The sequence below is a fragment of the Cladophialophora psammophila genome, assembly GCF_000585535.1.
Source record: "Cladophialophora psammophila CBS 110553 chromosome Unknown aczJe-supercont1.7, whole genome shotgun sequence".
Classification (NCBI taxonomy): Eukaryota; Fungi; Ascomycota; class Eurotiomycetes; order Chaetothyriales; family Herpotrichiellaceae; genus Cladophialophora; species Cladophialophora psammophila.
Window position 1 is genome coordinate 1,471,766 of NW_006912928.1, and position 25,372 is coordinate 1,497,137.

General features: G+C 51.0%; 7 protein-coding genes across 7 annotated transcripts; 4 read left to right on the forward strand and 3 right to left on the reverse strand.

Annotated features, from left to right (window-relative positions):
* Positions 1–1,498: 1,498 nt before the first annotated feature.
* A1O5_05559 (uncharacterized protein) lies at positions 1,499–2,731 on the forward strand (the record flags this gene model as incomplete). Its single annotated transcript, XM_007746158.1, has 3 exons — positions 1,499–1,895; positions 1,954–2,289; positions 2,355–2,731. The coding sequence occupies 3 exons, from the start codon at positions 1,499–1,501 to the stop codon at positions 2,729–2,731; spliced, it is 1,110 nt and encodes a 369-aa protein (XP_007744348.1).
* Positions 2,732–3,615: 884 nt separating this feature from the next.
* On the forward strand, positions 3,616–5,017 carry A1O5_05560 (uncharacterized protein; the record flags this gene model as incomplete). Its single annotated transcript, XM_007746159.1, has 3 exons — positions 3,616–3,769; positions 3,825–4,702; positions 4,763–5,017. 3 exons carry the CDS (start codon positions 3,616–3,618, stop codon positions 5,015–5,017), a joined length of 1,287 nt encoding a protein of 428 aa, XP_007744349.1.
* A 1,140-nt stretch (positions 5,018–6,157) lies between these two features.
* On the reverse strand, positions 6,158–6,729 carry A1O5_05561 (uncharacterized protein; the record flags this gene model as incomplete). The annotated part of the gene is made up of 2 exons (XM_007746160.1): positions 6,158–6,362; positions 6,608–6,729. 2 exons carry the CDS (start codon positions 6,727–6,729, stop codon positions 6,158–6,160), a joined length of 327 nt encoding a protein of 108 aa, XP_007744350.1.
* A 2,459-nt stretch (positions 6,730–9,188) lies between these two features.
* Positions 9,189–10,118, forward strand: A1O5_05562 (uncharacterized protein; the record flags this gene model as incomplete). Its single annotated transcript, XM_007746161.1, has 2 exons — positions 9,189–9,264; positions 9,349–10,118. The coding sequence occupies 2 exons, from the start codon at positions 9,189–9,191 to the stop codon at positions 10,116–10,118; spliced, it is 846 nt and encodes a 281-aa protein (XP_007744351.1).
* Positions 10,119–10,755: 637 nt separating this feature from the next.
* On the reverse strand, positions 10,756–10,965 carry A1O5_05563 (uncharacterized protein; the record flags this gene model as incomplete). Its single annotated transcript, XM_007746162.1, has 1 exon — positions 10,756–10,965. A coding segment is annotated over one exon (210 nt), but the record flags the coding sequence as incomplete, so codon positions are not given.
* A 1,536-nt stretch (positions 10,966–12,501) lies between these two features.
* A1O5_05564 (uncharacterized protein) lies at positions 12,502–15,644 on the reverse strand (the record flags this gene model as incomplete). Its single annotated transcript, XM_007746163.1, has 9 exons — positions 12,502–12,694; positions 12,786–12,974; positions 13,032–13,917; positions 13,968–14,164; positions 14,212–14,242; positions 14,299–14,510; positions 14,557–14,667; positions 14,722–15,299; positions 15,357–15,644. The coding sequence occupies 9 exons, from the start codon at positions 15,642–15,644 to the stop codon at positions 12,502–12,504; spliced, it is 2,685 nt and encodes an 894-aa protein (XP_007744353.1).
* A 1,357-nt stretch (positions 15,645–17,001) lies between these two features.
* A1O5_05565 (uncharacterized protein) lies at positions 17,002–20,453 on the forward strand (the record flags this gene model as incomplete). Its single annotated transcript, XM_007746164.1, has 8 exons — positions 17,002–17,268; positions 17,388–17,580; positions 17,646–18,023; positions 18,077–18,646; positions 18,695–18,800; positions 18,846–19,106; positions 19,159–19,625; positions 19,675–20,453. 8 exons carry the CDS (start codon positions 17,002–17,004, stop codon positions 20,451–20,453), a joined length of 3,021 nt encoding a protein of 1,006 aa, XP_007744354.1.
* Between the last annotated feature and the right edge of the window lie 4,919 nt (positions 20,454–25,372).

Here is a 25,372-nt window from a genome sequence, read left to right on the forward strand (position 1 = left end):
AGTTGAAGACAATTCGCCCAGCCCCAGGTTGCGACTGTCGGTGGAGTTTCGAGATCATTTTCATTGGCAAATTCTTGCCAGCCTGGCCATGCACCTAGCATGCGCTGCAGCCCCAGCGAGTCTTTGATTGAGACGCTGGGCTCCACAAAATTTGATGCATTCAAAAAGTGCATCAAAATAAGCGGAGACAGTGGCTGAAAGAAGCGGGCACGGGGAATGACAAACATTCATGGGAGAATTGGATGGGTGGAAATCCGTCAAGACGTCCCCCAGCTTGGATATTTTTCAGGGCAGGTAACAATGGTTGTTTGATATCTGATCTGCCCTGCAGAAAAGAATCAAGGACTCTGTGGAGGGACCGCAGGGGCGGCTTCAATTTTGAAAGGGGGGAGAAAAAAATGAAACCTGTGCACTGTAACCGGGCGCAGCCCAAGAGACAGGGGTTGTTCCATATGGAGCAACCCCTCCTAGCTACACTGTCAGCTAACTCTAGTGATCCGTTGCAAAGCTAGGCAACTCGACCACACATGTCCAGCGGCGTTCTGGGCCGTTGGCGACAATAGGGTGCTGCTGGTAATAGAAGGCAGAGTGGAATTGTGATCTGGGAATATCGTTTGGCTATATACTGTAGATCGTTGAAGACGTACAGTGGAGTGCAGTGACGTGGTGACAGCCAGGCTCCACACGAGAAAAAGCAGTTAATTATCAGGCTGAGAGCAAGTTCGCTGTTTTTGCGAGCAGAAAGTTTTTGCTATTATGGCCCTCGTCTCTCACGTAGGTGCCAAAAGACAACGATTCCAGTCCGCTGTTATCGACTCCATGCTGGCGTTCAAGAAGTTTGTTAACATTGAGCGAAGCGCACTCCATTTCCCTGGGTCCGTCTCCCTCACCACCACCTAAACTCGACCTAAGCACTGCTGCTCTCGCACAAAACCGTACTGCCGAATGAGTTGCAGTCCAAACAAGCACACTGTCCGGGCAGAGATCAAGACCATTGTACCGCGAGGATGGTGCGCTAATGAATGACGTTCCAGCGGGAAAACGTGGATGATTGCGGACCTTGTTCGTTCTATCAGGGAGATGCCCATCATCTCCGCAGCTCGGCTCGTTATCTCGTGGGCGGATGTGGCCGCTGGCTCCAACACGGGGCTAACTAAGTGAAGCTTTAGGGATCTGGAGGGCTGTCGGACGTGTCGCTTGTTGTGATACACGAGTTCCAGGGTTCTCAGTTGTTCTGGTTAAGTCGAGGGTGCAACTCGTTCTAAAAACCCCGAGAATACCATCACTAGGTGGGTCACTAGGAACTCTTGTCGTTATTCTCTATTTCCCTCTTTGCCAGCCCCGTCTCCCGAACCGCGAATGTCCGTTGTCAGTCGGATATACCCTTTATCGCCTCTACATATATCTCAGTGTTTGTACGAGGAAAAATCAAGCAACACCAAATAATATTCAGCAACGATAAGATACTCGCAATCCTAAATCAGAAATAGCGGCACCAATGTCGACCACCGTAACGACAAGCTCTCAGCTGGAGCCGCAATATGAATACTTCTTTCGCGACGGGACGCTGAACAACAGGCGAAAGATTCTTCGTGGTGAGGAAGCCGTCGAAACATTCGACGAAATCCCACTAGTCGATATTGGCGGTATCTTCAGTGATAAGTACGAGGAGCGTCTACTTGCAGCCGAGGAGATTGCAAATGTGTGCAAGACTGTTGGCTTCATGTACATCAAAAACCACCGGATACCACAAGAGTTGATTGACAAGGTGTTTGAACTTTCCCGCAAATATCACGCCCAGCCCCTTGCTGTGAAGAAGGAGCAGGACGTTTACAAGTCCCCGACATTGCGAGGATACGAGATTCATTACACCAAAACCCCGGACGGGGAGGCAGGTGAGATTAGTTTCACCCTAGTTAGACGTACGATGAAACACTGATCTTCCCTTGATAGTGAAGAAGGGATCATTTCTCTACAGCTACGAGCCTGACAACGATCCGCAGCCGCCTTCCCTTACCCCAGAGCAACGCGAGCAATGCATTGGGATACACAATCAATGGCCAGCTCAATTCCCAGAGTTCAAGACCACACTCTTGAAATATCAAGCTTCACTCCTGAGACTTGCTCGTGTGCTACTCCGATCATTTGCCCTGGGACTTGGGGCCGACGAGAACTATTTTGATCCTATTGTCACGGCACCTTTCGTCTCAATCATTCTTCAATACTATCCGCCCAGAGTTCCTGGGTCACAAGACCTAGACGGCCTTGGTGCGCATAGCGATTTTGAAAGTACGAGATATTCTCCTATCAGTGTCTCCCTAGTATATGATACTGCAGGGGTTAACATCCAACAGCTTTTACCATCCTGAACCAGGACATGGTGGGTGGCCTGGAGATCCTTAACAAAAACGGGATCTATATCCCAGCCAAGCCAATTCGGGGGACCTTTGTTGTCAACGTGGGAGACTTCTTACAAAGAATCTCAAACGACAAATTCGTATCTACTATCCACCGCGTTCGCAACACCTCGGGAGTGGAACGCTACTCCATTCCATTCTTCTTCAGTTTCAACATGGATGCTTCGGTTCCGGTAAGGGAAAAGTGCGTGGTCTTTTCGAGTGGGCCGACACTGATGTGGAATTCAAGGTCATGCCAGCCTGTACCTCGGAGGCCAATCCAGCCAAATACGAACCACGGAATCTACACGAGGTATGAATTCGCACCGTGGTAGTGTGAGAAAATTCTCGCTGACTTCTCGACAACAGTACACGGCCGCCAGACGTAAGCGCCAACGAGAACAGCACGAACAAGGCATTCATGACACGCTTGGTTAGGTTCCTGACTCGATGAAGCTAAGCATAGCTAACCTATATAGTCGTTGAGATGTAGTACCCGCCGGCTGGTAACAAGTCGACGTGATCAACCGGACTGGAGAGTTGGCGGGACATTTACGATTTGAACGAGGTTCGTAAGCGACATCAGTTGGAGCTCTTCGAAGGTCAGAAGTGTGAGCGATAAAAGGTACTAGCCAGAATACTAAATAAGGCCGAGCTCGAAGCAACCCAGGATTGAGTGCCTGCTTGACTGTTATACTTGAACGGTACGAATCTGGCTTGACGATCCTCAAAAAAAAAAGATGAATCATCACGCGCCCACAAAAGAGAAGTTATAAACACAAAACCTCAATCACCTGATAATATAGAAGATAGAAATTCCCCAGCCATATATCGGCTGCATAGAGATTTCACAGAACTTCAACAGCACAGTCGCCTAAGATTCTCAGGACTGAGTCATAGGAATTTCCCACTACCTAGGCACGTAATAGTTAAGAGGATCATCACAATGAGCCCCGCGTCCCGCCCGCTTGAACGCCGAGGACGATTGGTCACGCCGTCTATGTGCCACGGCCTACTCCGTGATGGTCCGCCAATTACCAATAGCACACCCCAAGCGGGAAAGGAGCCGAAGAGAAGGTCGACGGAAATGTGACCGATATCTGGCAGGTTATATTGAAGCAGAGCCGGTGTTTTTAATGTCCTGCTCGTACCTTGAGTATCGAACTGTCGGTGGCTATCTCGACCTTTTCCTCTTTGTTGCAAATACACAACAGCTAAGATGCATCTCGCTCCTCTGTTGGTCATCCAACTCCTGACTTCCTTTGGAGGATGTAGCGGCAGCAGCAGTTTCCTCGACCAAGCCATCGAGCTGATGGAAGAAAGTCCTCTTCTAGACACGCACATTGATCTGCCACAGATCATCAGAAGCTTGAGTAATTGCCTGTCGATGTCTGTTTCTTGCAAGAGTTTCTGACTGCCCAAATCCAGACCGACGGCCACTAGACGCCATCCCGCAGCTGAACAGCTCGTTTCCTGGCCATGTCGATATTCCGAGAATGAGACAGGGCCGTTTGGGAGGAGCTTTCTGGACCGTTTGGGCACCCTGTTACGACGTGACTGGGGAAGATCCTGGATCCGACTTCAACACGCCGACGAACCACCTACGAGACTCGATGGAGATGCTCGATATCATACAGAACATGATTGCGCGGCACCCCGAGCACCTCCAGTATGCCAGATCGTCCACCGAAGTCTGGAGCGCGTTCAAAGCCGGCAAGATCGCGTCGCTCATTGGCATGGAAGGCACACATTTGCTGGGCAACTCACTGGGCGCTCTTCGTCTGTTCGCACAACTTGGAGTCCGCTATCTGACACTGACGCACACCTGCCACAGCGCGTTCGCTTCGTCCGCCGGCCCTGGAGGCCCCATAGACCCGGTCCACGAGGGCAACGCTTTAACACAGCTTGGAAAGGAGCTCGTTAGAGAACTGAACCGTGTTGGCATTTTGGTGGACCTTTCGCACACATCGGATGCGACCATGAGACAGGCTATTGCGCTTTCCGAGGCACCGGTAGTCTGGACTCACGCAGGCGCTCGTGCCCTATGGGATCATCCACGAAATGTCCCCGATGACATACTCCGACTCATTGGCGACGGTCCGGGAAAGAAAGACGGCGTGATCCAATCGATATTCTTCCCACCCTTTATCGGCCCGAATCCTGGCGCCAACGTCTCCCGCGTCGCCGACCACATCGAGCATATTGCAGGCATTGTAGGTAAGAATCGTGTTGGCATAGCCTCCGACTTTGACGGGATGTACATCTCGGTAGACGGTCTGGAAGACGCCAGCAAATACCCAAATATAGTAAGTTTCTCCATTCATCATATTGCCCCCCCCCTCGCGCCTCCGCTGACCTAGGGGCAGGTCGCAGAGCTTCTCTCTAGGGGCTGGACGTCAGAAGAGATGCGCGGCGTCATGGGAGGCAACCTGATGAGAATCATGGACGAGGTGGATGCAGTTAGTGAGCGATTGAGAGACCAACTTCCGTCCTCTGCGATCTGGGAGAAAAGAAAAGACCTTCCCTCGATAAAGTGGGGTGGTGGAGGCATACAAACGTACTGGCCCAGGGACGTGAAAGACGCCGTGGAAAAGATGACTGTGCGCCACGACGAGCTGTGATGGAGAATCACAGAAAATATGAGGAAAGAGCCCGTCATGATCGTACGTATTGTAACAAAGGCAAAGTGGCTGTGCTAGGTTAGCGTGGGAACGATTTGGTTGGTCACATATCAAAGCAAAAAAAAAAGCTAACATTTGGCTGTGACTGTGAGCGCTAAAGGTAAAAAGGGCTAGGTGGCCATGGAACAACGAGGATAAGGAGAGCAACAGGAGACAGAAGAAGGGATATTGAAGAGCAATTGCGCTGGTGCTGAACAGGCTACAGTGCTGGCCGTGTGCCATTCTTTACAGTTTGTTGCGAGTATTGCATGGTTTTGATACAGTCTATCTGTTCCGAAGCATTCTCTGTTTTCTTTTCAGCTCCTTCACGCCTCTACTGTGCTAGGCACTCATTACCCTAGCCGCCGCCTCTTTTGGATGGTGTTTGTGATGGTGTTGCTTTGCAAGCTCCGACCAGAAAGGCGTTCTCGATCACCGACCTGCCTGACAGGCCCCTGTGCGTTGTTTCACGTGCATGCCGAACCCTGAAGAGCTCTGTTACAGTATGTGCTCCTTTTATGGCGGGCAAATTAGTGAATAAGGCTGGAGGGGGAGAAAAGGGGGAAGAAGGGGGAGGCGCCGGGCAGGACCTCAATGAAATACTCTATTCAGACCCTGCTTTTGTTCACAGGGGATTGGAGAGGAGATAGGCAACAGTTAGGAAACCCAGCACACCTCTGCCGTCTTTCCGGGAACCAGATTATATGCTGTCTTCCTGTCGTTGTTTCCAGTTTTTTTTTAGCATATCTTTTTGGATCATAGGCTAGAATTCCAACAAAGACCCTAGTGTTCCTCGCCACCTCCTTATCGAGCCGGATCCAAGAGAGGGGCGGATCATTAGAGGGCAAGACAAGGAAAATGGTATATTTACGGGATCGTTGACGTGATGTATGGTAGGCGTGTCAGATTTGACGATGTGGCGATGTGACGAGACCACAAAAAGACGACGTGTGTATAGATTTGAAGGCCCGTGGTTCTGAGCTACCATGAACTCGGATGGTGAGAGGACGGCAACGCCGAAGAACGAAGCTATCCTATTCCTCCCCTCTTCCTCCTTGCCCCGGCCGACCGTCTTGCCTCTGGCTAATCATTCGAATATGATCACTGGATTGCCGAGAACTTCGTCGGGACCAGAAAGCTGCTCGCCACCTTGGCGTTGATGGCCCCGTCCTTCTCGCTGTCGGCCCTGGCTTGGATCCACTCGGGGTCGCTAAAGAAGGCGTTCCACTTCTGCTCGCGCTCAGCTAGGGATTCCCATGCCAGCATATAGGTCAGGTCGTTGGCGTCGGGGCCCACGAGCGTCGTCCTGGAAAAATCAAAGCGGAGCACAGACAAAATTCTTAGCCTAGGTTCTTGGTTCCACGAGCAGAAACGCGGAATAAAGTAGTGTGTTTTCAGAGTGTCTTTAGTCCCCAGAATAAACAACTCTCCAGGTGATGTTGTTCAATTGTGTGCAAAACTCCCCCGTCCTTCCTGAGGGGCTCCTTTCGTGGATGCGAAAGTAGGCCAAGTCTTCCTGGATAAGCTATCTATACAAACGAACATACTTACCAGAATCCCAATTGCCTGATCCCATGTTTCTCCCAGATCCTGAGCGTATGGTTCTCGAATCGAGCAAGCAGATTCGGCAACCGGCCCGGGATGGTGGTATAGATACGGAGTTCGTAAATCATCTCTCCTCTCGTTCTCGCTCTCGGTTCTTTGGGGACAAGGACAAGGACAAGGAACAGGGGGAAGGGTCAAAAATTGATCGTGACTCGTTGGCTTTCCGCGGAAAGTGATAGTAGCTGGGCTGACTATGTTTCTATCTCGATGTGAGATACCTGGACTAATTGATATAAATACCCAAGTACTTATGCGGGGTAGTAGCCTATGAGTAGGAGATCGCACTGCCGGCCGCGTGATGCGGGGGAAGACGAACATCTCTACCTAGGTTGATGGCATCATTTTACTCCAAGTCCATGGACGACGACTTAGTAATTTGAAAGAGAACGTACGGCTCGGTCGGGAGGACCCCGCTCTTTGGCGGTTGGTCGTGGATAAGGAAGGCTTTCGTCCGTACCCGAGGACACGGCGTAGTCGTCGACACGAGGGTCGGCGAGAAGACGACATTAGCCATGAGTAAGCTTAAGGGCAAAAGGAAGACCGGTTCATGACAGCCAGCGTCAAGGTCCTCGACAGAAAAACAACGCCAATGGAGCCCATATGACAAGGAGCGGCTTGCTTCCACTGATTCTGAAGCTCCCAGCTGGCAAAACGTGCCCTGATTTGACCAGAGCCTGCTGCGGGTGACACCGTCACCAAAGCGCAATGGCCTTGGTAAGGGAGTTGATAAGAGATCGCATCATCGCCGGATATGGGCCAATGTCGAGATCTTCAGACTGCTAGCCGACAACATGGAAATCTCATGGGCTCCACACTATAGACCCAAGGTGGCTGGAACTCACTTTTGTGCCCGAACCGGGTGTCATCTGCAGAGATGATGCTTCATTCCATGCTTAACGTCTTTCATGAATGACTGATCCAGACCAAAACCTTGCGTCAGTCTGGCCGACAAGGAGCAACACCGAAACTCTTGCTCTTGCTTCGCGAGACTGGCAATCAACACGATAAAGCAGCAGAAGACGGAATACTGGCATTTTGTGGCTTTGGCCGACCACATTGCGATCCGAGAGAATGAATATTTCTCCGATATGCTGGAAGCCTTGCTACTCCTTACCGCAAGGTCACTCTCAAAATACCGACACGACGACAGCATCAGGATTATTCGGCATTCTGCGCGTTACAAATCCGTCCAAGGACGGAGATCTTTTCAACCACTACCGGCATACCTATACGGGGGGAGATGTCAAGGACCTTGAAACTGCTAGACCGTGATTCGTCATGTGGAACAGCACGATGTATCACATGTCTAATGCAAATGGGGATCCCACCGCCGGATTCAGGATATCTGAAAAGTATTTGCCGATGAGCCCAAAATTGCAGTGAACGCAGCTTTGTCGTTTTGTGAGGAGCGTCTTGTCTGTCTGTCATCAGCGTGGGTTGAAATTTGTCGCGAAATCGAAGTTTCCCAGTGCGATCTTTGATCTCGAATCGTGGCCGCCTGTTCGAAGCGGGGCGGGAGATTTGGGCACGGCTCCCTTTCTGTTCCGCATGGGCGATGTGATTAAGTTGACCTAAGGAAGAATGACTCCCTTGCGCTGACCGCGGTTGGCGCAAGAACGTGGAAGCTTTTCGGTGATACCTTACGCGAAATAATGCACGAAGGGCTACTTCACGGCCAAAGTGATGAAGAGTCATCCATCGAGATAAGGATGCATTTCTCGTATCGATCACGAAATCGGAAATGCAGAGAGTGGACTTCTTCCAAAATCAAGATTTCAGCACGGCCGGACAGACACCTCGTATGCCACAGCCTGCCAAGTCACGAACGGCCTCGTGACTTTCTGTTTTCCAGCCATCTGATCAGTGATGATTGATGCATGGAGCTCTTTCTTTGTCCGGACTCTCGAAATAGCAGCCAAGTTCATGGCGAGATAGAAGGAAGCCATTTTGGCAGCAAGAAACCAATAGAAGAGAACTTGCCCCCTAAAAGTCCATGGACAATTGGCAGAACGGTTCATCAGCGCACGCTCGCCGGAAAGTTCCCTTTCCCCAGGAATTAACCCCAAGAGGCCCTTCCATGATTTCTGTGAATGGTGCACCAATGGCAGATCAATCTGGAAGGGGGACTGAACCTGGCCTTGCAGGGTCTGGACTCCGGAAAGTTTGAAAGTTTGGCTTGACGGAAAAGGTTTTGACTAACTAACTCTTAACTCTCCATCCCTTCATCAACACGAGGCTCGGCCAGGCAGAATGCCGCTTTCTAGGCAGGAAAGACCTCGTAAAGGGGGTTTCCGTAGTATCGTATTCGGGAAGGTCAATGCTGTGTAACATGGGGGCTGAGGAATGTTAGAATGTTAATTCGAGGGTAACGCGAACGCTGCCGCAGTGTTGATAAAACCGGTTGATTCCCAGCAGCATTCCACTCCGTCTCAGAGTCCAAGCTTTGTCCTTCCGCAGCCGACGTGTCCGATGCGTGGTCATCATCAAGGCGACCCGACACAATATCAGCAAAGATTCGCTGGAGAAAATGTCGTCTTCCAACCCAATTCAACGCCTGGTATCTTACGCACTGCCAGGCACATTCATTCTCACAAGCGTCATCTGTACGTCTTCTAAAGATGAAGGGCCACTCCGTCATAACAGCTGTTGTGGTTGATGCACTGACTGAAGTTATTGTTTCAAAAAAGGCCACGTCCAGACCGCCATTTTCCATCCCAGGCTGCTTTTTGGTCATTTTGCTCGCTACAAGGAGAAGGCCTTTGCGACAGTTTGGGCTATAGGCGGCGTGATATGTGCCAAAGATACCCCGACGCCTCTCGGACCCATCCTCGCGCAGAGCAAGGGTGTCATCCTGGATGTTGGTCCTGGTGCTGGACACCAATTGTTCCGCTTTTCTAATCCGCAGGGAATCGAAGCAATATACGGGGCAGAGCCCGGCGTGAGCATGCACGCGGCTTTGAAAAAGCGTGCGGATCACGCTGGTCTGGGCAATAAGTACCACGTCTTGAGCTGCGAAGCGAAGCTCGACTCGCTAGTGCCAGCACTGGCGAGGGCCGGGGTCATCAAGGCCAGCGATAACGAGGGCAGAGGGGAGAACGCTCCGTTTGACGAGATCGTCTGCATCCGCGTGCTCTGCGGGGTCCATGACTTGGACGAAGTGATTGAAGGTCTGTACAGCATCCTCAAACCAGGTGGCAGGATGGTCGTGTGTGAGCACGTGATCAATTCGGGGGACAGCACGAAAGGCGGAACTGCAGTTGGCCGCTCGTTGCAGAAATTGTACATGTGGATTGGTTGGAGTTCCTTGATGGGCGGCTGTGAGTTGACGAGGGACACGCTGTCGAGCCTGCACAGAGCAGCAGAGAGGGATGGTGGTTGGGACAAGGTCGACGTGGAACTCTGCGACCCCTACAGCACGATTCCTCATATCGTGGGGACATTGGTGAAAAAGAGGTGAAACAGACTGAGATTTCCGGCCGTCTGTTGATGCTAGTGATTCTGGTGAAGTTGTAACATTTTCCAGGGAGGTAACCGACTGGTGTTTGCAGAATTTGTACATTGGGAATCGGGGCCTAGTTTTCATAAGATATCCAAGTCGACTCGTTTGATCGCGAAGCCTGGCGGTAGCTGAGAGCGTCGATGAACAGAGAATCCACAGAGAAGTCAACATCTTTGCTATCAAGCAATCATCTAACCGCCTCCGCATATTCCACCTTGCGGTCAAATAGAGCGACTGGCTGAACGTAGTCTCAACCGCCGATATCGGTAGATGGCAGAAGCCATGCTGTGCTTCTCCCTTCTCAAGCCTGCTAACGCTGCCGCACTGACCAGTTCCAGTCATGGCGACAGAACAAAACGAAGCATGGGTACCACAGCAGCTTCTCAAAATAGATGGTATTCCCGTGAAGCCCTTAGCTTGTGCAAATGTCATCCATTTTCCCTCTTCTTCCTATAATAAGGATCCTGGCTGTGGCGGTGTTGAGAGGGGTGTATAAATCCTGAATATATCGGGAAAATTCGCGTCGTGTTCTTTCTGGACTCGGTCATACATCGGAAATAGATGTTCACAGTCTTCCCGAGTCACGGTAACCCCCAGACTCGATTGTTCTCTCCAGTCTCTCAATCTCCATAATCACCTTTCTCAGCCCGCTGGCATGCTGGTAGAAACCTGCTGGCAACCCCTGACCTTTGGTGATGGAAAGAACAGCGGTGATCAGGCCATTGACTGCTCTAAGCACGGCAACTGGGGTATGGTGTTCATCTCCTGCTGCGTCCAGGGCCACGAAGACAGCCGACAGTGCGACTTAGATCATCAACAATGCATTGATTGACCAATTTACAATGTGCTCTTGTATCATCGCTGAACGCTCAACTGAATGGACCATCCCATAGAGTCCCTTTGTAGGGGCCAGGGGGCCACGCTCGATGTCCAAGAAGCGGCGAATGTCGGCTTTGGTAACGGGATCACTATGCGTTGCGATTTGTACCCTAGATGGCTCGATTGATATCCAGCTTTAAGATGCTTCTGAGAGGGAGTTGTTCATTCGAGTGCGAGAAGAATACTCACATAAATAAAGAATAATGAGATTAGGTAACAAGAACAGTAATTGCGGTTGAGTTGAGTGCAAGAAGGGTATTGCCTATATAGGCCTCTCGTGTATGTGAAGCAGCGTGTAGGATGATACTCAAACGATATTGAACCAGAGGGAGACAACACGAAGTCGAGATGTGGAATTTGCCGACATTGATTTGGTTTGTGCGGATCCTTGCCGTTCCCCTCCATAACAGGCTGAGCTCTTAGGACCACGAACTGCAGCTGTATCATGTTGTTGGATTCCAAATTGACCAGTGGAAGGGACGAGCTGGGGAAATCGCCATGGGGAAGGCGGTCAAGCACTGTCGAAGCTGGCTGCGACGCCAATACACGGATGGAGTAGATGAGTTGGTCGGACGGTGGCTTCTGCACCCACTTTTCGAATTAAGGCGTGTACAGGTCACCAGATCCTAGGACCGTCTCTCAACTTTCATCAAACCAGTGGCTCTCTTACGCTGTGACGAAACCAGTGTTACTACAAATTCGCGAGACTCCAAAGAGTGACGCGAGAAAGGGTGAGTCCCTCGGCGAGGATGAAATCATGCAATACTGCCTTTTTCGCATTGCTCATGCTCCAGGATTGGATGGAGCTCGTGTGACTTTGCCAATTACGATTGCCAGTAGATGTTGAACCAATCTGGGATTAAAGATAGGTTTGATTGATTGATCAAGAAAATGTATCCAGAGTAACAGCGAGGGTTTAAATAGGTGATATGGTTGTGCCAGGACTTAATATGTTTAAAACTCAGCCTAATTAGGCCAACAATGCACTCGCCTTGATTTAGGTCGCCGTACACCTTGAACCTCGTTTACCACTCTCCTCTTACCTTCTCACTTAATTTCCTCAGAGTCAGTAGCGGTATCGGGAACGCCCATAGTCAGCCTCATTTCTGATTGACCCCTTCTTCCTCGGAAAGGAACACGTTGGCCTTAGAGTCTTACAGTGTCCATCTCAGAAAAGTTTGACCACTTATCGATTCGATATCGATACTGGATAGTAAACAGGCCGATCACGGCTCGTGTGACCATAATCGCCTGCATGTTGATCATTCGTCTAGTCTTCAAAAAGCAGCTCGGAACTCCTGGAACCACGAAGTCTCAGCCTCATATCGGCTGTAAATGGTTGCTGCTCTTACCTGGAGCCGACTTGACCTGTTCACCACGCCCGCTTGCGAATCGCTGGAAAAAGCACCAGCCGCGATATCTCTCTTCATATCCTGGATCATGGCCACTTTCTGGCCGACAATCAGTGTCTCTGTAAAAGAGGGCGGAGGCGTACTAATCTCACCTCCTCGAACGAGTTTCGGACACGATATCTGATTGTTTTCACTTCTTTGGTCTGGCCCAGGCGATGGATGCGAGAGAGGGCTTGCTCCTCGATCATTGGGTTCCACTGAGGCTCAAGCAGATATGCCCGCGAGGCTGCCGTAAGATCGAGGCTAGAAAGGATGATTGTCAGCACATCATTTCGGTCCAGTTGTGTAGGGTGGAACACATCCGCTTTTGAGTAAAAGCGTGTGCACAACGTACCCAGTTCCACCACAAGTGATAGAGACCAAGATGACCCGTACCAGATTGTCTGTCTGAAACCGCTGGATTTCCTGCTCACGCCTAGATCCCGAATAGTTGCCGTCGATTCTAGCACATCGGATTGTCGTACATTGGAGCAGTAACGACTCGATGAGGTCGAGTGTATACGTCCAGAACGAGAACACCACACTGCAATGCACGTTTCAATGAAATGTGCTGGATCACATTGGGCAGAGTCAACTATACCTTTTCTCGGTCTTTTCATGCTGCTGAAGGTCCTTCAGAAGGGTTTTCAACTTGGTCGAAACCTTCTTTTCCTCTATTGACGGGAGCCCAGACTCGGGTAGCCTGTTCGAAATTTCCCGTGCCCAGGACACTTCAGCCTTAAGACACGCCGGATTGCAGCCGCACCCGGGGACTTGCTCACCATTTGCATGGCTTTGAATACACATGCCGCAGATGACGGTCAAGCATTTGGAAAGAGATGGCTTACAATGCTCGAAGCCGTCGGCCTCGATGGTCCCGGCTGCCAAGTTGGCCTGGCACAGTTTACAAATGGCCGAGCCGGCGTCGACTAAGATCGCGAAAGCCTTCTTCGCCGTCGTCTTGGTCCACGGTCCAGCCGAAGACACGATTGTGGGAGTCTTCTGCGTCCTGGAATGCATCAACCCATGATTGCAGATGAGACGGAGATCGTTCAACCATTCCAGCGCGTTGAGATACATGCCTGGCGCGATGGGATTGACGGAGAGAGCTTCGTCGAGCTTCTGGACGGTACGGTTCTTGGCCGATTCGTAGTGCTCTGCCTCCTCTGGCGAGAGATCGACATGCTGGATCACGTCTTTTCGAGGAGGGAGGTCGATGATCGCTTTTGTGCGACAGAGACACAGATATCTGATCAGTTTCTCGAGTCGGGATGTGTCCTTGTCGGCTGACTTTAACCAGGGCTTGACCACCATCGCTTCAAAGATCTTTGGGTCTCTAAAAGGCTCCAAATGGAGAAACTCGAGAAGACTTCCCAGATCGGTCGCCTTGTTCTGAATCGGTGTCCCAGTCATTGCCCAGCGTCGACTCGCTCGAACAGCGCAGCAGGCTTGTGCAATGGCAGTAGACCGATTGCGGATGATGTGGGCTGTGGCACAGTGTCAGCAGGACTCGTAAGATTTGGCGCCGCAGGCCTACCTTCGTCAAGCACAATGCGATGCCAGGCGAAGGAGAACAGTGTACCATCAGTCCACTTAGGGTCGTTGTGCTTCTTCAGCTGGCCCATGAGCGTCTCATAAGTGGTGATGACGATATCATAGCTGCCCAATGACAGCAGTTTGTGCTTCTGGGAGCCGTGAAACCTGAGCCAGGACAAAGAGCGCGGTTTGAGATGCCTAGGGAGATCAGTGAGTGACATTTGCCAGGCGCTCGAAGGTATTACCGTCGTAGCTGAGTGTCCCATGTATCCAACACTGTCAATGTGAGCTTTTATTGCACGCTGCTGACGGAGAAAGAAGAAGCCACTCACGAGAAAATGGCACAACGATCAACGTCGACTTGATGCGACGGATTGTCCCTTGGGCCGTGAATACGAGCGACGAGGCGAGCCGAGCCGGGTTCAGGGCAATCAGCGCGATCATAGTCAATGTTTTCCCGAGTCCCATCTGATCGGCCAAAAGGCCCCCTCTAGATTCTAAAGGCTCATTCCGTTGGGACTGTTCGGTGACCAAGTTGGTGTATCTGCCAGGGTTAGACTGGCTGGGTATGATACCGGTGCGTGACGAACATCAGCTCTCCCGTTTCATCAACTTCCTTTACCCACAAACTGTCTAGGGAATCTTTGAACGACCAGGCTTGCTCTCTCTGTTTCATGAATGTCAAGGCCTTCTTTTGATGTCTTCGCGTGTCAGTATCTCGGGTGTCATGCAACAATACCCTCGCCGAAACTTACCTATACAGCCTGGTATGAACCAGAAGCGGTGGGTCAGTGAGTTGAAGATATCCATCGTCACAGATTCGGCTGAAGAGATCTTTTGGAGCGTCTACAGCCACCACTTCTTGGGCCTCTGAAGATTTGCCAGTTCCGACTTTCAGCGACGAAATCATGACCACCTCCTCGGTACGCGATAACAAGTGCGGGTTGAGGTAAGGGACGTCTCGATCACAACCTAGGGGATCTTGGAGAAACATCTTGCACTTCACCAAAAAGTCGCCAATCCCCTGGCCTAACTCCCTCGGCCCGTAGATTATCGCATTCAAGAGGTATTGAAGGTCGTTCTGGCCACTTTTACCCTTGGCATCTTTGGTGTTGGCTCGTCTTTTGGTGACATAACCATATATCTGGAACGCGACGCGGGATTCGCCTGCCAGAGTCGCCAGAATCTTTGCGGTCCGCTCTTCGAGACAGCCAAATTCTCTTCCTGCCGGTGTGAGGAGCAGTGAGTTGGGTGGTTCGAAGTGCAGGTCTAGTGACGAAGACGTTACTGTAGATAGGCCGGTCCGATGGGAGAGTATCGGGATTTTCGGTAGCTAGATGGCATGAGCTGGTAGGCGGTTAAAGTTTGCGTATGCATCTTCGACGCTTACCATTCCATAACAGTACAGCAATTCACCTGGAAAGGGTCTGCCACAGTTGACCTGGTCGGTCTTATAGCAGCCAACCTGATATTCTCCAGACTGGGCGTTAAGGATAGAAAAGTCATTGCTCCATTCATCTCCCGAAACAGGTGCCCCAAAGTCAGATTGAAAGCTCCCCGTATCATAGCTTGTTAAGGTCACGGGGGACTTATACCCTGTGTCGAGTCTCTGGCGTTTGTTGTGGCCGTGGATATACACTTGTTCATTGGACCAGTCTAGGAAGGTGTCAGGTTCCATGAAGCTACCAGCCTGATCGCGAGATGGTGCAATTGACTGGCAGCCCAAGCTTGGGCATGTGTGGCCGCGTTGATCTGCTCCAGGTTCATGCATTACTTCCTACTTGAGCACTCTTGTCGTGCCACTCTGTTCCTTCTCACTGGAGGGATGATGCAGCAGGTTTTGACTGCGTTGAGCCTTGTTGAAGGAAACAAGGACTAGCGTCTGAAACCGGCAACTTCTACCTCGTATGTTGGCGCCCATTCGTTACCGCACGGCTGCTACCAAGGCTACCAACAAGGCTACCACCTATTTAACCAAATATATAGAGGGCAATCAACTGCCAGTTCCCAGGTAGAGAATCAAGAGCCAATTCCACTTAAGTACAAGCAGGCTGAGTCAAGATCCAACAACAGACCTCATCAGCCCACTGAGGCTGAGGCCGGGCCTTGGCAGTTAGCAAATGCCATCCAAGGCGGGTCGCTTGTGAGAGTGCAGAGTCTAGGTCCAATGGCATGCCAATTGAGCCGACTAGCCACACCTCACTAGCCTGGACAACGGACGGCCTACTGAGCCAATCGTACTCAGAGTCAATCGCTGCACGCCTTCCTAAGTCCTCCGCGCCCGAAAAGGGGGTTTTGCATTCTCCTCGGTGGTCCATATGAGAAGACCAGCACGACTCGAGCAGCCCCATTAGCCTAGGCGCTAGGGGAAAGGTCGCCCCTCCAGGTGCCAAAGATAAGTCACTCTCACTCGTGAAATCTGCCTTGGAGGAGCTGCAGTAGGAATGGCTGAGGCAAACTAATCGAAAAGGTTGGGCATGTTGGGCGTGTAGTTTTTGACAAAGGATCTTTGCTTGCCTGCCGTGATGCACGTGTTGTGCCTGGCAAAGCCGATAGACCTGCGATCACTTTTAGTCAAAGTCCAGATGTGATGCTTACTGCTGAACCACTTCTACACCTCACACTTTGAAGTCAAGGTTGGGTTCTTCGGGCGGCTACCAAGTACACTCACAACCCATCCTGTTTGCTCTTTACCCGTCGGATGGCATACAGAAAAGTCCTTGTGAGTCGCATGTTCGTATTTTCCAGGGGTCTGCATTAGCTGTACGAGGTATATACTCACTGGGTCTGGGGAGTCGGGTCTGGGTTCAGGTACTAATTCGGCCGTCGAAGTCTGCCATCAGTCTTTGCAGGGCCATGTTGGTATTATGGGAGGCTTTATCCATGAACGACCCCAGCGACCGATGTGTATCACACTTGGAGAAATCGTCAATGATCCTTTGTGATTAAGCGACCTTTAATAGTCCCGTGCGGTACGACGTTGTTGTCGCCGCTAGGATCCTCCACCTCTTTTTTAGTAATCAGGCTGAAAGAAGATGGCGGCATCCCAGTCACCCGGATCGATCATGAGGCACGCATTTCATAGGTTGAAAGACTCTGTGACTCCCGCCGACAGTCTCCTGTTTCAGAAGACAGAGCTCAAGGATGTCTGGGATGCTGCGGAGGAAATTCAGAAATCTCAGCGCCAACGCAAGTCTTTACAGGCACTCAGTCGAATCAAACCGCTGCTGGACAACCTGCAAAGGTACTCAAGGGTCATTGAAGTCCTTTGTAATGGAACGCCTTATCTGCCATGGATCTGGGTGGGTTTTATGTCTCGTCGTGTCAACAAGTCGCTAAGGGCATTGTAGGCTCCGATCAAGTTCATGGTACAAGTAAGGAACGAGCGTTCTGTCCAACGGCCATCTAACAATGTCGACAGTTGGCGAGCAACTACAGCAACATCTTTGACAAACTGCTCGACGGTTATTCACAGATTGCATCGTCAATGCCACATTTTGACAGGCTACAAAGCGCCTGCTCTGACGATGAAAACTTCATGGTCATCATGGCCCTGGTGTACTCGGACATCCTTGAATTTCATCAGCGCGCATACAAATTCTTTCGGCGGAAAGGTACCTCCACCAACTCCACTACCCATCTAAAGGCGCTTTAGTTGCTGATCGAGACTGGTTTCTAGCATGGCATATTATTTTCGACTCGTCCTGGAAATCATTTGAGGGCCGCTTTGGCGGCATCCTTGCGAACTTGTCCAAGCACAAAGACATGCTGATGAAGGAGGCTATAGCCATCGACATCGTGGAAGCCCGGAAGTGGAGGGCACACGCGGCTGAGGAGCTCGATAAGAATGAAAAGGAACGCGACCAGGTCTATATCAACGACACCTTGGCCTGGCTGAATGTCCAACAAGGGAACCAGGATGACGAACTTTACCGATTGCTCGCCAGGAGACAGTCGGGGACATGTGATTGGATCTTTAAACATCCTAAGTTCATCAGCTGGAAGGACGATGCCCATGCTGACCGGGTCCTCTGGGTGAACGGCATCCCTGGAGCAGGTTTGTTTACACCGTCCACTACACCGCCACTTGATATCAACTCGAGTCGATAGGCAAGACTATTTTGTGTTCCTACATTATCGACACGCTTCAGCGTGAGTCCACCAGGACGATTGCATACATAATTTGCAACAGTTATACCCAAGGTAAGGATATCGTGTCCGGGAACCTACGAGGTTTAGCTGCCCAGTTACTACGGGCGAATCGAGACCTGGTGCCGTACGCATTTGACACTTTTGCCAATAAAGCGTTGCCGCCGTCAGTCACCCACGTCAAAAGGTTGATTTCCGATCTCCTGGACATGATCCAAGAGACTTTCATCTTCATCGACGGCTTAGACGAATATTCCATGCCTCAGCAAAGGTCCATGCTGAACGAGATCTTATCGTTTGCCAAAGTCACCGGAGGGAAGTGCAAGATTACCATCTCCTCACGAGACGTCCCGGCCATTGCTAGCAAAATGAAGAACAGACCGTTGATATCATTGAGGGATGAACACTCTGGGGTCGAAGAAGATATACAGAACTTTTTGAGCGAAGCGCTTCAAGAGCTGAGCGCGAGGTTCGAGGGAAAAGAAAGGGACATGAAAGATATCCTGGATCTGGTCACATTGAAAGCCGACGGTTTGTGCTACCAGTCCCTGGCCTACTCATTTGCTCACATGCAGACAGGTATGTTTCTCTGGGTCCGCCTGATCCTTGAGGAGCTCTACAGGTGCTACAGTCTGGCAGAGCTCAGGAAAACGGCCGAGGAACTGCCCAAAGGCATCGAGGAGGCGTGAGTAGCTCCATGTTGCGTGCACAGTGCGCTGAGTCAATTTAGGTATGGTCGGTTCCTGCAACGTGTCACCAAAGAAATGGATCACAAAGAGTATGTAAAGGTCATCCGCATCCTAGAGTGGCTCGCCTGCTCCTGTCGGCTCATGAAGATGCGCGAGGTGCAGGACGGGATCGTCTTCCACGCCGACAATATGGTGCTAGACGATGAAACGAAGCTTTCTCCCGCCGTGATGAATCTCTGCAAACCGCTCATCGAAGAGGGCCCAAACAAGACGGTTGACTTTGTACATTACTCAGCCAAAGAGTGAGACCCTCAAGGGCTAGGATGATTGCGCGACTAACCCAAATAATGACAGATTTATCCTCGACAAGGTTAGTGGGCCGTTACTGCAAGAGTCCCAGGCGCATTACAATATTGCTTTCTCGTGTATCACGTACCTGAATACGGCCATCTACTTTCTCGCGCCCGGTCCATTCGAGGATCTTGCGAAAGTAAGAGTTGCCAAAGGCTTCCATGGCTTGCACAACTATGCGAACGAGTATTGGTTCCAACACATACTCCAATGTGCCCGAGATCTGATCAATTTGGACTCAAGCGGCATCATGGTCTCAGCTTTACGCACGCTTCAGGAACGATATTGGAAAGGCAAGCCAGGTCATGCAGCCCAGAGTCTCAAATTAGATGACACTACGACCGCGAATGAGATATGCAAGGAGCTCGCTGTGCTCGGCGACCTCGACCATGTCCGACAGATGGGAACCGACGTGCAAACATTTCGCGCACATTTGGTCCAAGAGAGGCACGCGCATAAAGTCGCAGAAAGTGTGTTCGCTCCAGATAGGTCCTCTTCCGAAAACTGATCCTTGTCCAGAGCATCACGCCTACGAGCTGGAGCACGACCCTACGCTTTTCAGCCAGATCAGCCACCGCTACCAAGAGGTGGTCCTCTTCCTTCTGACTTGCAAGCTTGACGGCGTGCCGCCGAGGATTGACCAGGAAACACTCGCCACGTTCAGAAAAGAGTATGGAGAATCCGAGTTTACCTGTCGCTTCCATGAATGCCCTTTCCACTCAGATGGCTTTCACACGATCCAGGCCCGTAACAACCACGAACTGGGCCATTTCAAGAAGCTTCGATGTGCCGACCCGACCTGCGAGTTCTTCGCCCGAGGCTTCGCCAGTAGAACGGGGTTACTGAAGCACAATCGCAAATACCATCCTAGTCCAGATGAAGTACAGCTGCCGGAATTTGTGCCTATCAGACCTCAGACCCCCCCGCCACCTCCTCCCGCGCCACCACCCCTACCGGCCCCGAACGTGTCTCCTGCCCCTAGCCCTACACCTCCATCTGTTGAGCCACCTCCAAGTCCGATTCTAGAATCAGCGCCAGTCAAGAAAGTGCGGCAGAAAAGAGGTAAACGAGGGCTTCCTGTCCATAACTGTGAGTTTTGTGGCAAGGTATTCATGAGAGCAGAGGCTCTGAGGTATGTCTATCCGTCCGTGGACGTGTTCTATAAAAACTCACATCGGATGTCATCAAGACGCCACCAACTCAACCATGTACCTCCTGGATTCCGTTGTCCGCACGAGCATTGCAGCAGGGAGTTTCACAGGGAAGATCTGTACGAACGGCATCTCAACAAACAGTAAGTTGATCCCCCTTATTCAAGTAACATCAATAATCTGAGCCAAAGCAGTCACCAAAGCGAATAACAGCTGCAGAGACTGTAGCAGCGAGTTTCTGATCCCGCCGAGTCCATTTCGAAAGGTTGATACTTCACCATCGAAGCAAAGCCTCCCAGGTACAGTGAGTCTGACTGGATGCACTGCGGCATGTCGGATCTGTTGTCGATGGTCGTCCACAAGATTAACCCGTGGCAATCGGGTAGTGTTGACAGCAGAACGCCACTGTAGCAAACCAACCAATCCACCAAAGCTTCAACCGAGGCCTCTCTATAATAGCCTCGGTGCCACCGTTGATCGACAACGAGGTCTGGACAGATCTGGGCAGGTCCAGATCTATTCAGCGAATCGCTTGTTGCCACAGTACAAATAGTATATAGATAGGCAGAGTCTCTCTGAAAAGCCAGGGGCACGGAACACAATCAACAAGATAGATCCACTCTCAATTCTGTGTACAACAGGTAGAAAAGGCAGACTTTGGCGCCATGAGATTGTTCAACAGTGTCAGCCATCTGGAACCCGATTCTTTAGCTACAGAACGCACATAGAGTGGGAAATTCCCCGCGACTCACTGCAGTGGAGTCATTGTCTGGATTGGCTGATTGGATAGATACTGGGTAGCGCAAATATTAGTGTATTTTTAGGGTTTCTTGTGAACAACAGAGTCCTGATCTTTGCCCCGGTGAATGGTCTGGTAACGTAGCACAAAGTCGGACCAAGGGTTGAGGAAACTGACACCTGGTCACGCCACTACACGACCACCAGGCGCCCCGAAAGTTAGGCAGGGCCTGTATGCAGGGTGCGAAGTAGTGAAGCATAGTTCCTGATTGGTTCTGCCCGCTGAGGTCCACGGAACTGAACAAAAAGTGCCCGAGGAAAGGTGGAGGGCGATTTTCGGCGCAGAGCCTCATGGGAAAAGATCAAAAATCCACAAGGCGTCCCTTCTGGCCAGCACCATATTCTCCACAGGATTGGGTGGTGGAATACAATGCGGCTCTCCCTTTAAAGGTGCTCCCGTGCGGCTGGTTTCGTCCTTGCCCCCCACGGCAGGCAGCATGACGGGTCGCCAACAGCGACTGGATCGTTAGAACGCCCATCAAGCCGACCCAATCCATGTTCCAAAGGCACCCAGAAAGCCACGCCTCCTCTGTCAATCAGGTTGCCACTGCATCCGGACGCCGACCTCTATGCTGGATTAGAAACTTAACTCCGTGCGCTGGGGATGGATACTCTCCGTTTGTGATCGGTGAGGCTGATCAAATGTTTCCTCTCAGCCAGAGAGCCAGAGAGCGTGACCTCATCCACGGTTGGGTGAGTCGAGTAGTAGGTTACAAACTTAAGTCTCAAGAAACAAGTCTTCCAATTATTTATCTCAAGGCCAGCAAGCCCCTTCCGTCCGGGAGGTGTTCCTTACGAGGTACATGCTGACTGGACGCTAGGAAGAATGCCTCTGGATCTGTCCCCAGTTCAACAGCGGAGCTACTGTGGGAGCTAGGCATCGACTAATCTGCCCCTAGAAAGAGGGATTTTGGAGGCGGTTTTTCTGTGCGATAAGGCTCTGCGGGAAAAAAAGGACTCTGAAATTGAAGAATCCCCTTCTGCCGCAGTAAGTTTTCTGCCTTTGTGATTGGTTGCCCTGTATTTCTCAACCCATGAAACTAGATCCAAGTAAAAGCCGCCAAAGCAGACTTTATCGACGTGTCAACGAGAAGGTGGCATTTGCAGGCCAATTTGGATTCCAGTCGCGGGATGCAAAACTCCCGGTCATCCGTTTTTGAGAATAAAATATCCAAGAACCCTCCACTACCAAAGCAACCGGGACCGCCTGATGACAGGTCAGATCAATCCACCGCTTCAGAACAGCCTTGGAAAGGTGCTGGTCGGACTACCTGGTGGGCGTAGCTGGCCCTTAGCCTCACCAGCCTCACCGGAGGGTTGGCAGCCAAGGCACAGCCAAGGCAGATTCTCCACGGGACGGGTTCGAGGTCCTTTCTCGAGTCTATGCGCTTCCGTGCTACTCCCAACTGCTAATTGCCATTAACGTTATAGTTAATTGCAGAGATTGAAAACCACTTATGGCGTATATAACTTCGAGAGTGGGGAAGAACTAGAACAACACTGACCAAGGCCACGATCATGCAACAACGCCGTAGAGTCTCCCTCTTAACGTAGGATAAAATACTATTTCGCTCCAGACGCAGATCCGCAGAACCCCATCTGCACTAAACCTCCCTTTTCCATTTCCACTGTGGTTGACCGTGGAGGCACTGCTACCTCTTGTCCTGTCTAATCATAGTGTAACCTCCCTTGGGTATGTAGATTTGTTCTGCGGCTTGCACAATGGTAAATGAATGTAGAACTAGTTCTTCAACGATTATTGCATTGGTAAAACTAACTAAGGTCGATCTCTGTTGGGAGTAAAACGCGTAAACGTTATGGGATCCGGGAAATACATGATCATTTTCCTTCCTCCGCGAAATCGTTTACTATAGCGTGGATTAGCTTAGGCTCCCAGTTTCTCGCGGAGAGCAGTCATTCGCCGGCAAACCAATTTGTTGGAATTGGGGTTAGCCTCGCAAACAAATCGCATGAACTCCGGGTTAGCCTGGCATTGTCCTCCTACGGCTACCCTAACCCTCAGAGTCTCCTCCTGCGGCCGGCCCATATAGTGCTCGGCCTACTTCCCTTTGTACTGGCCGAGCACCCACAGAGAGGCAGCGGCTAGTGCAACGAGCACCTAACACGGCGGCGACGTTGAGGAGTGGAGGGGAACACAGACTAATGCTGAGGAATAGGTAGACGGTATCAAAAAAAAACCATAGAATACTCTCATCAAACTGTAAAAAATGATACGCGGCCAGCACTTTAAACTGTCAAGCACTCCGGCAGCAATGGCATGCTCGCTCAGCCATCTAGTCTCTACTGGCACTGTTATTGTTTTCTGTCCTGTTTTGTTTTGTTTTTCTGGTTTGAACGCCCAATAGCCCCATTCAACCTCTCGTCCACAGCCAAAATCGATGCAAGTCCTTTTCGTCCTGACATGTGACCAGCCAAATCGCCTTCCAGCCACCCCCATGTCAGCACAACACAGCTACTTCGCCTTGTTACAATATACAGTTATACCCAAGTGGCAACTTCAGTAAAGGGGAAAACCGAGTGGCGACACGACGTGTGATCGAAACGCCAGACACTGTATGTGAGAGAGTTACCTCCTTCCCATCCAAACCTCCTATTTTTTTTTGGCAAGTAGATGTGAACTGCGGGATAAATGTCAGCTCAAGTGCCAATGTTGTTGGTGCAGGTATCGCAGATGGATTGCGCCGCGGCGGAAACTTTCAACAGGGGCTGGTCGTGAACCCGATCGAGGCTCTCTTCGTTAAGGTCGTGAGATTTCCTTGACCCTCGCCAGGCAGTGTGGTCCTCTGGAGTCCTGATCCAGTCTACTTGATTTGCATCACTCCATCGGGCCTTGCCACTAGGACGACCACGTCCATCCCATCCCCTAGCCAGTCATCTCGCTGCTCATCCGGGATCATGGTTTGCCGGCCGGCTGAGATAAGGGTGATCGTGTAATTGCTCCCCGAACGCTGGACCGTGACATGTAGAAACGGTCGAGGATGATGCAGCCACGTAGATATCCCATCCACGGTGCCTCATTTCCAATTATCGGCTTGGTGACATATTGGGTCAGTTCGTCTCCAGGGCACCCTGCGTCGCGGATCCATGACCACACTCAATATCCAGAGTGCTGTAACCGCACACTTGTCGACCAACGGTTTCATCATCTCAGATTTCTTCAGCGCAGCAACTCGTTCGGAGGTAGTGGGAATATCGACGGGTGCGTGCCGAGGTACGAGTCCAGCACAGAGCGCACAGCTTCTACCCAACACCCAGAGAGAGCGCGCAACATCTGCAACAAGAGGTTCTCAGATAGCACGTATCATTGGTGACTGCGCACATCATCATATTGGAGATCATTTCCTAGGGCGCATGGCTGGAGAGTGATCATAGAAAGGCTTCTACAGCGATGAGCGCGGTTGGCCGATTAAACCCTGGATCCAAAACTGGCGGAGTGCGCGGATCTTTCTCATATATATATATATAATCTTTGCGGTTCGTTTGAGTGTAGCTTGGCTAAGTATTCCCGTCAGATGACAAACGAAGGTGCAGGCGTAGAGCAGTTCGCATTACATATTTCTGGAGTACCAGCATTGCTTTGGCGGCTTCGTTCGCCACCCAAGTCCTTCTGAGCCACCCGACCTGCAGAACTGTGCGACATAGCCGTCCTAGGCTAGGTATCTTCATCGTGGACTGGTATATACTAACTGTAAGGCGCGGCATCAAGGAAGAGAAAGAGTCAAGGGCTTGTGATCGTGGATTGGAACTGTGGCGGTAGGATCGCAGTAGGATAGCTGCTAAGTGGACGACAAGTAACTGTTGGATCCTCAGTCCGCGAGGTCGTTTTCCTGAGTTCGCAGCTTTGGCTCTGCAGCTCACGAGCCGACGTCAATTGACAACTGTTGAGATATCGGCCATCCTTTTTTTGAGAACGGCATGCATACGATGGGGAAGACCAAGCATATCTTGTCGCGCGGTGCTGCGGGACGGGTGGTTTCGGGAGACTTGGGTAGCGCTTTCGTGGCTCTGCCGCCACCGCAGCAACACCTGCAGCGAAAATCACGAACATGGATGGCACTCGGAAAACCCCATCGTTTGGACTTGGCCTTCTGGGTTCCGGCGTCTCCAAACCACCTCAGATCATTCGGATGCTGTAACAGGTTAGCCATCACAAGACTAAGGGATAGAGAACAATTTGAGAAGGGAATGCTTTGTTGCAGAAAGAAAGTCTGAGATCAGAAGATTGAGGGGAGATAATTATAGTCTGG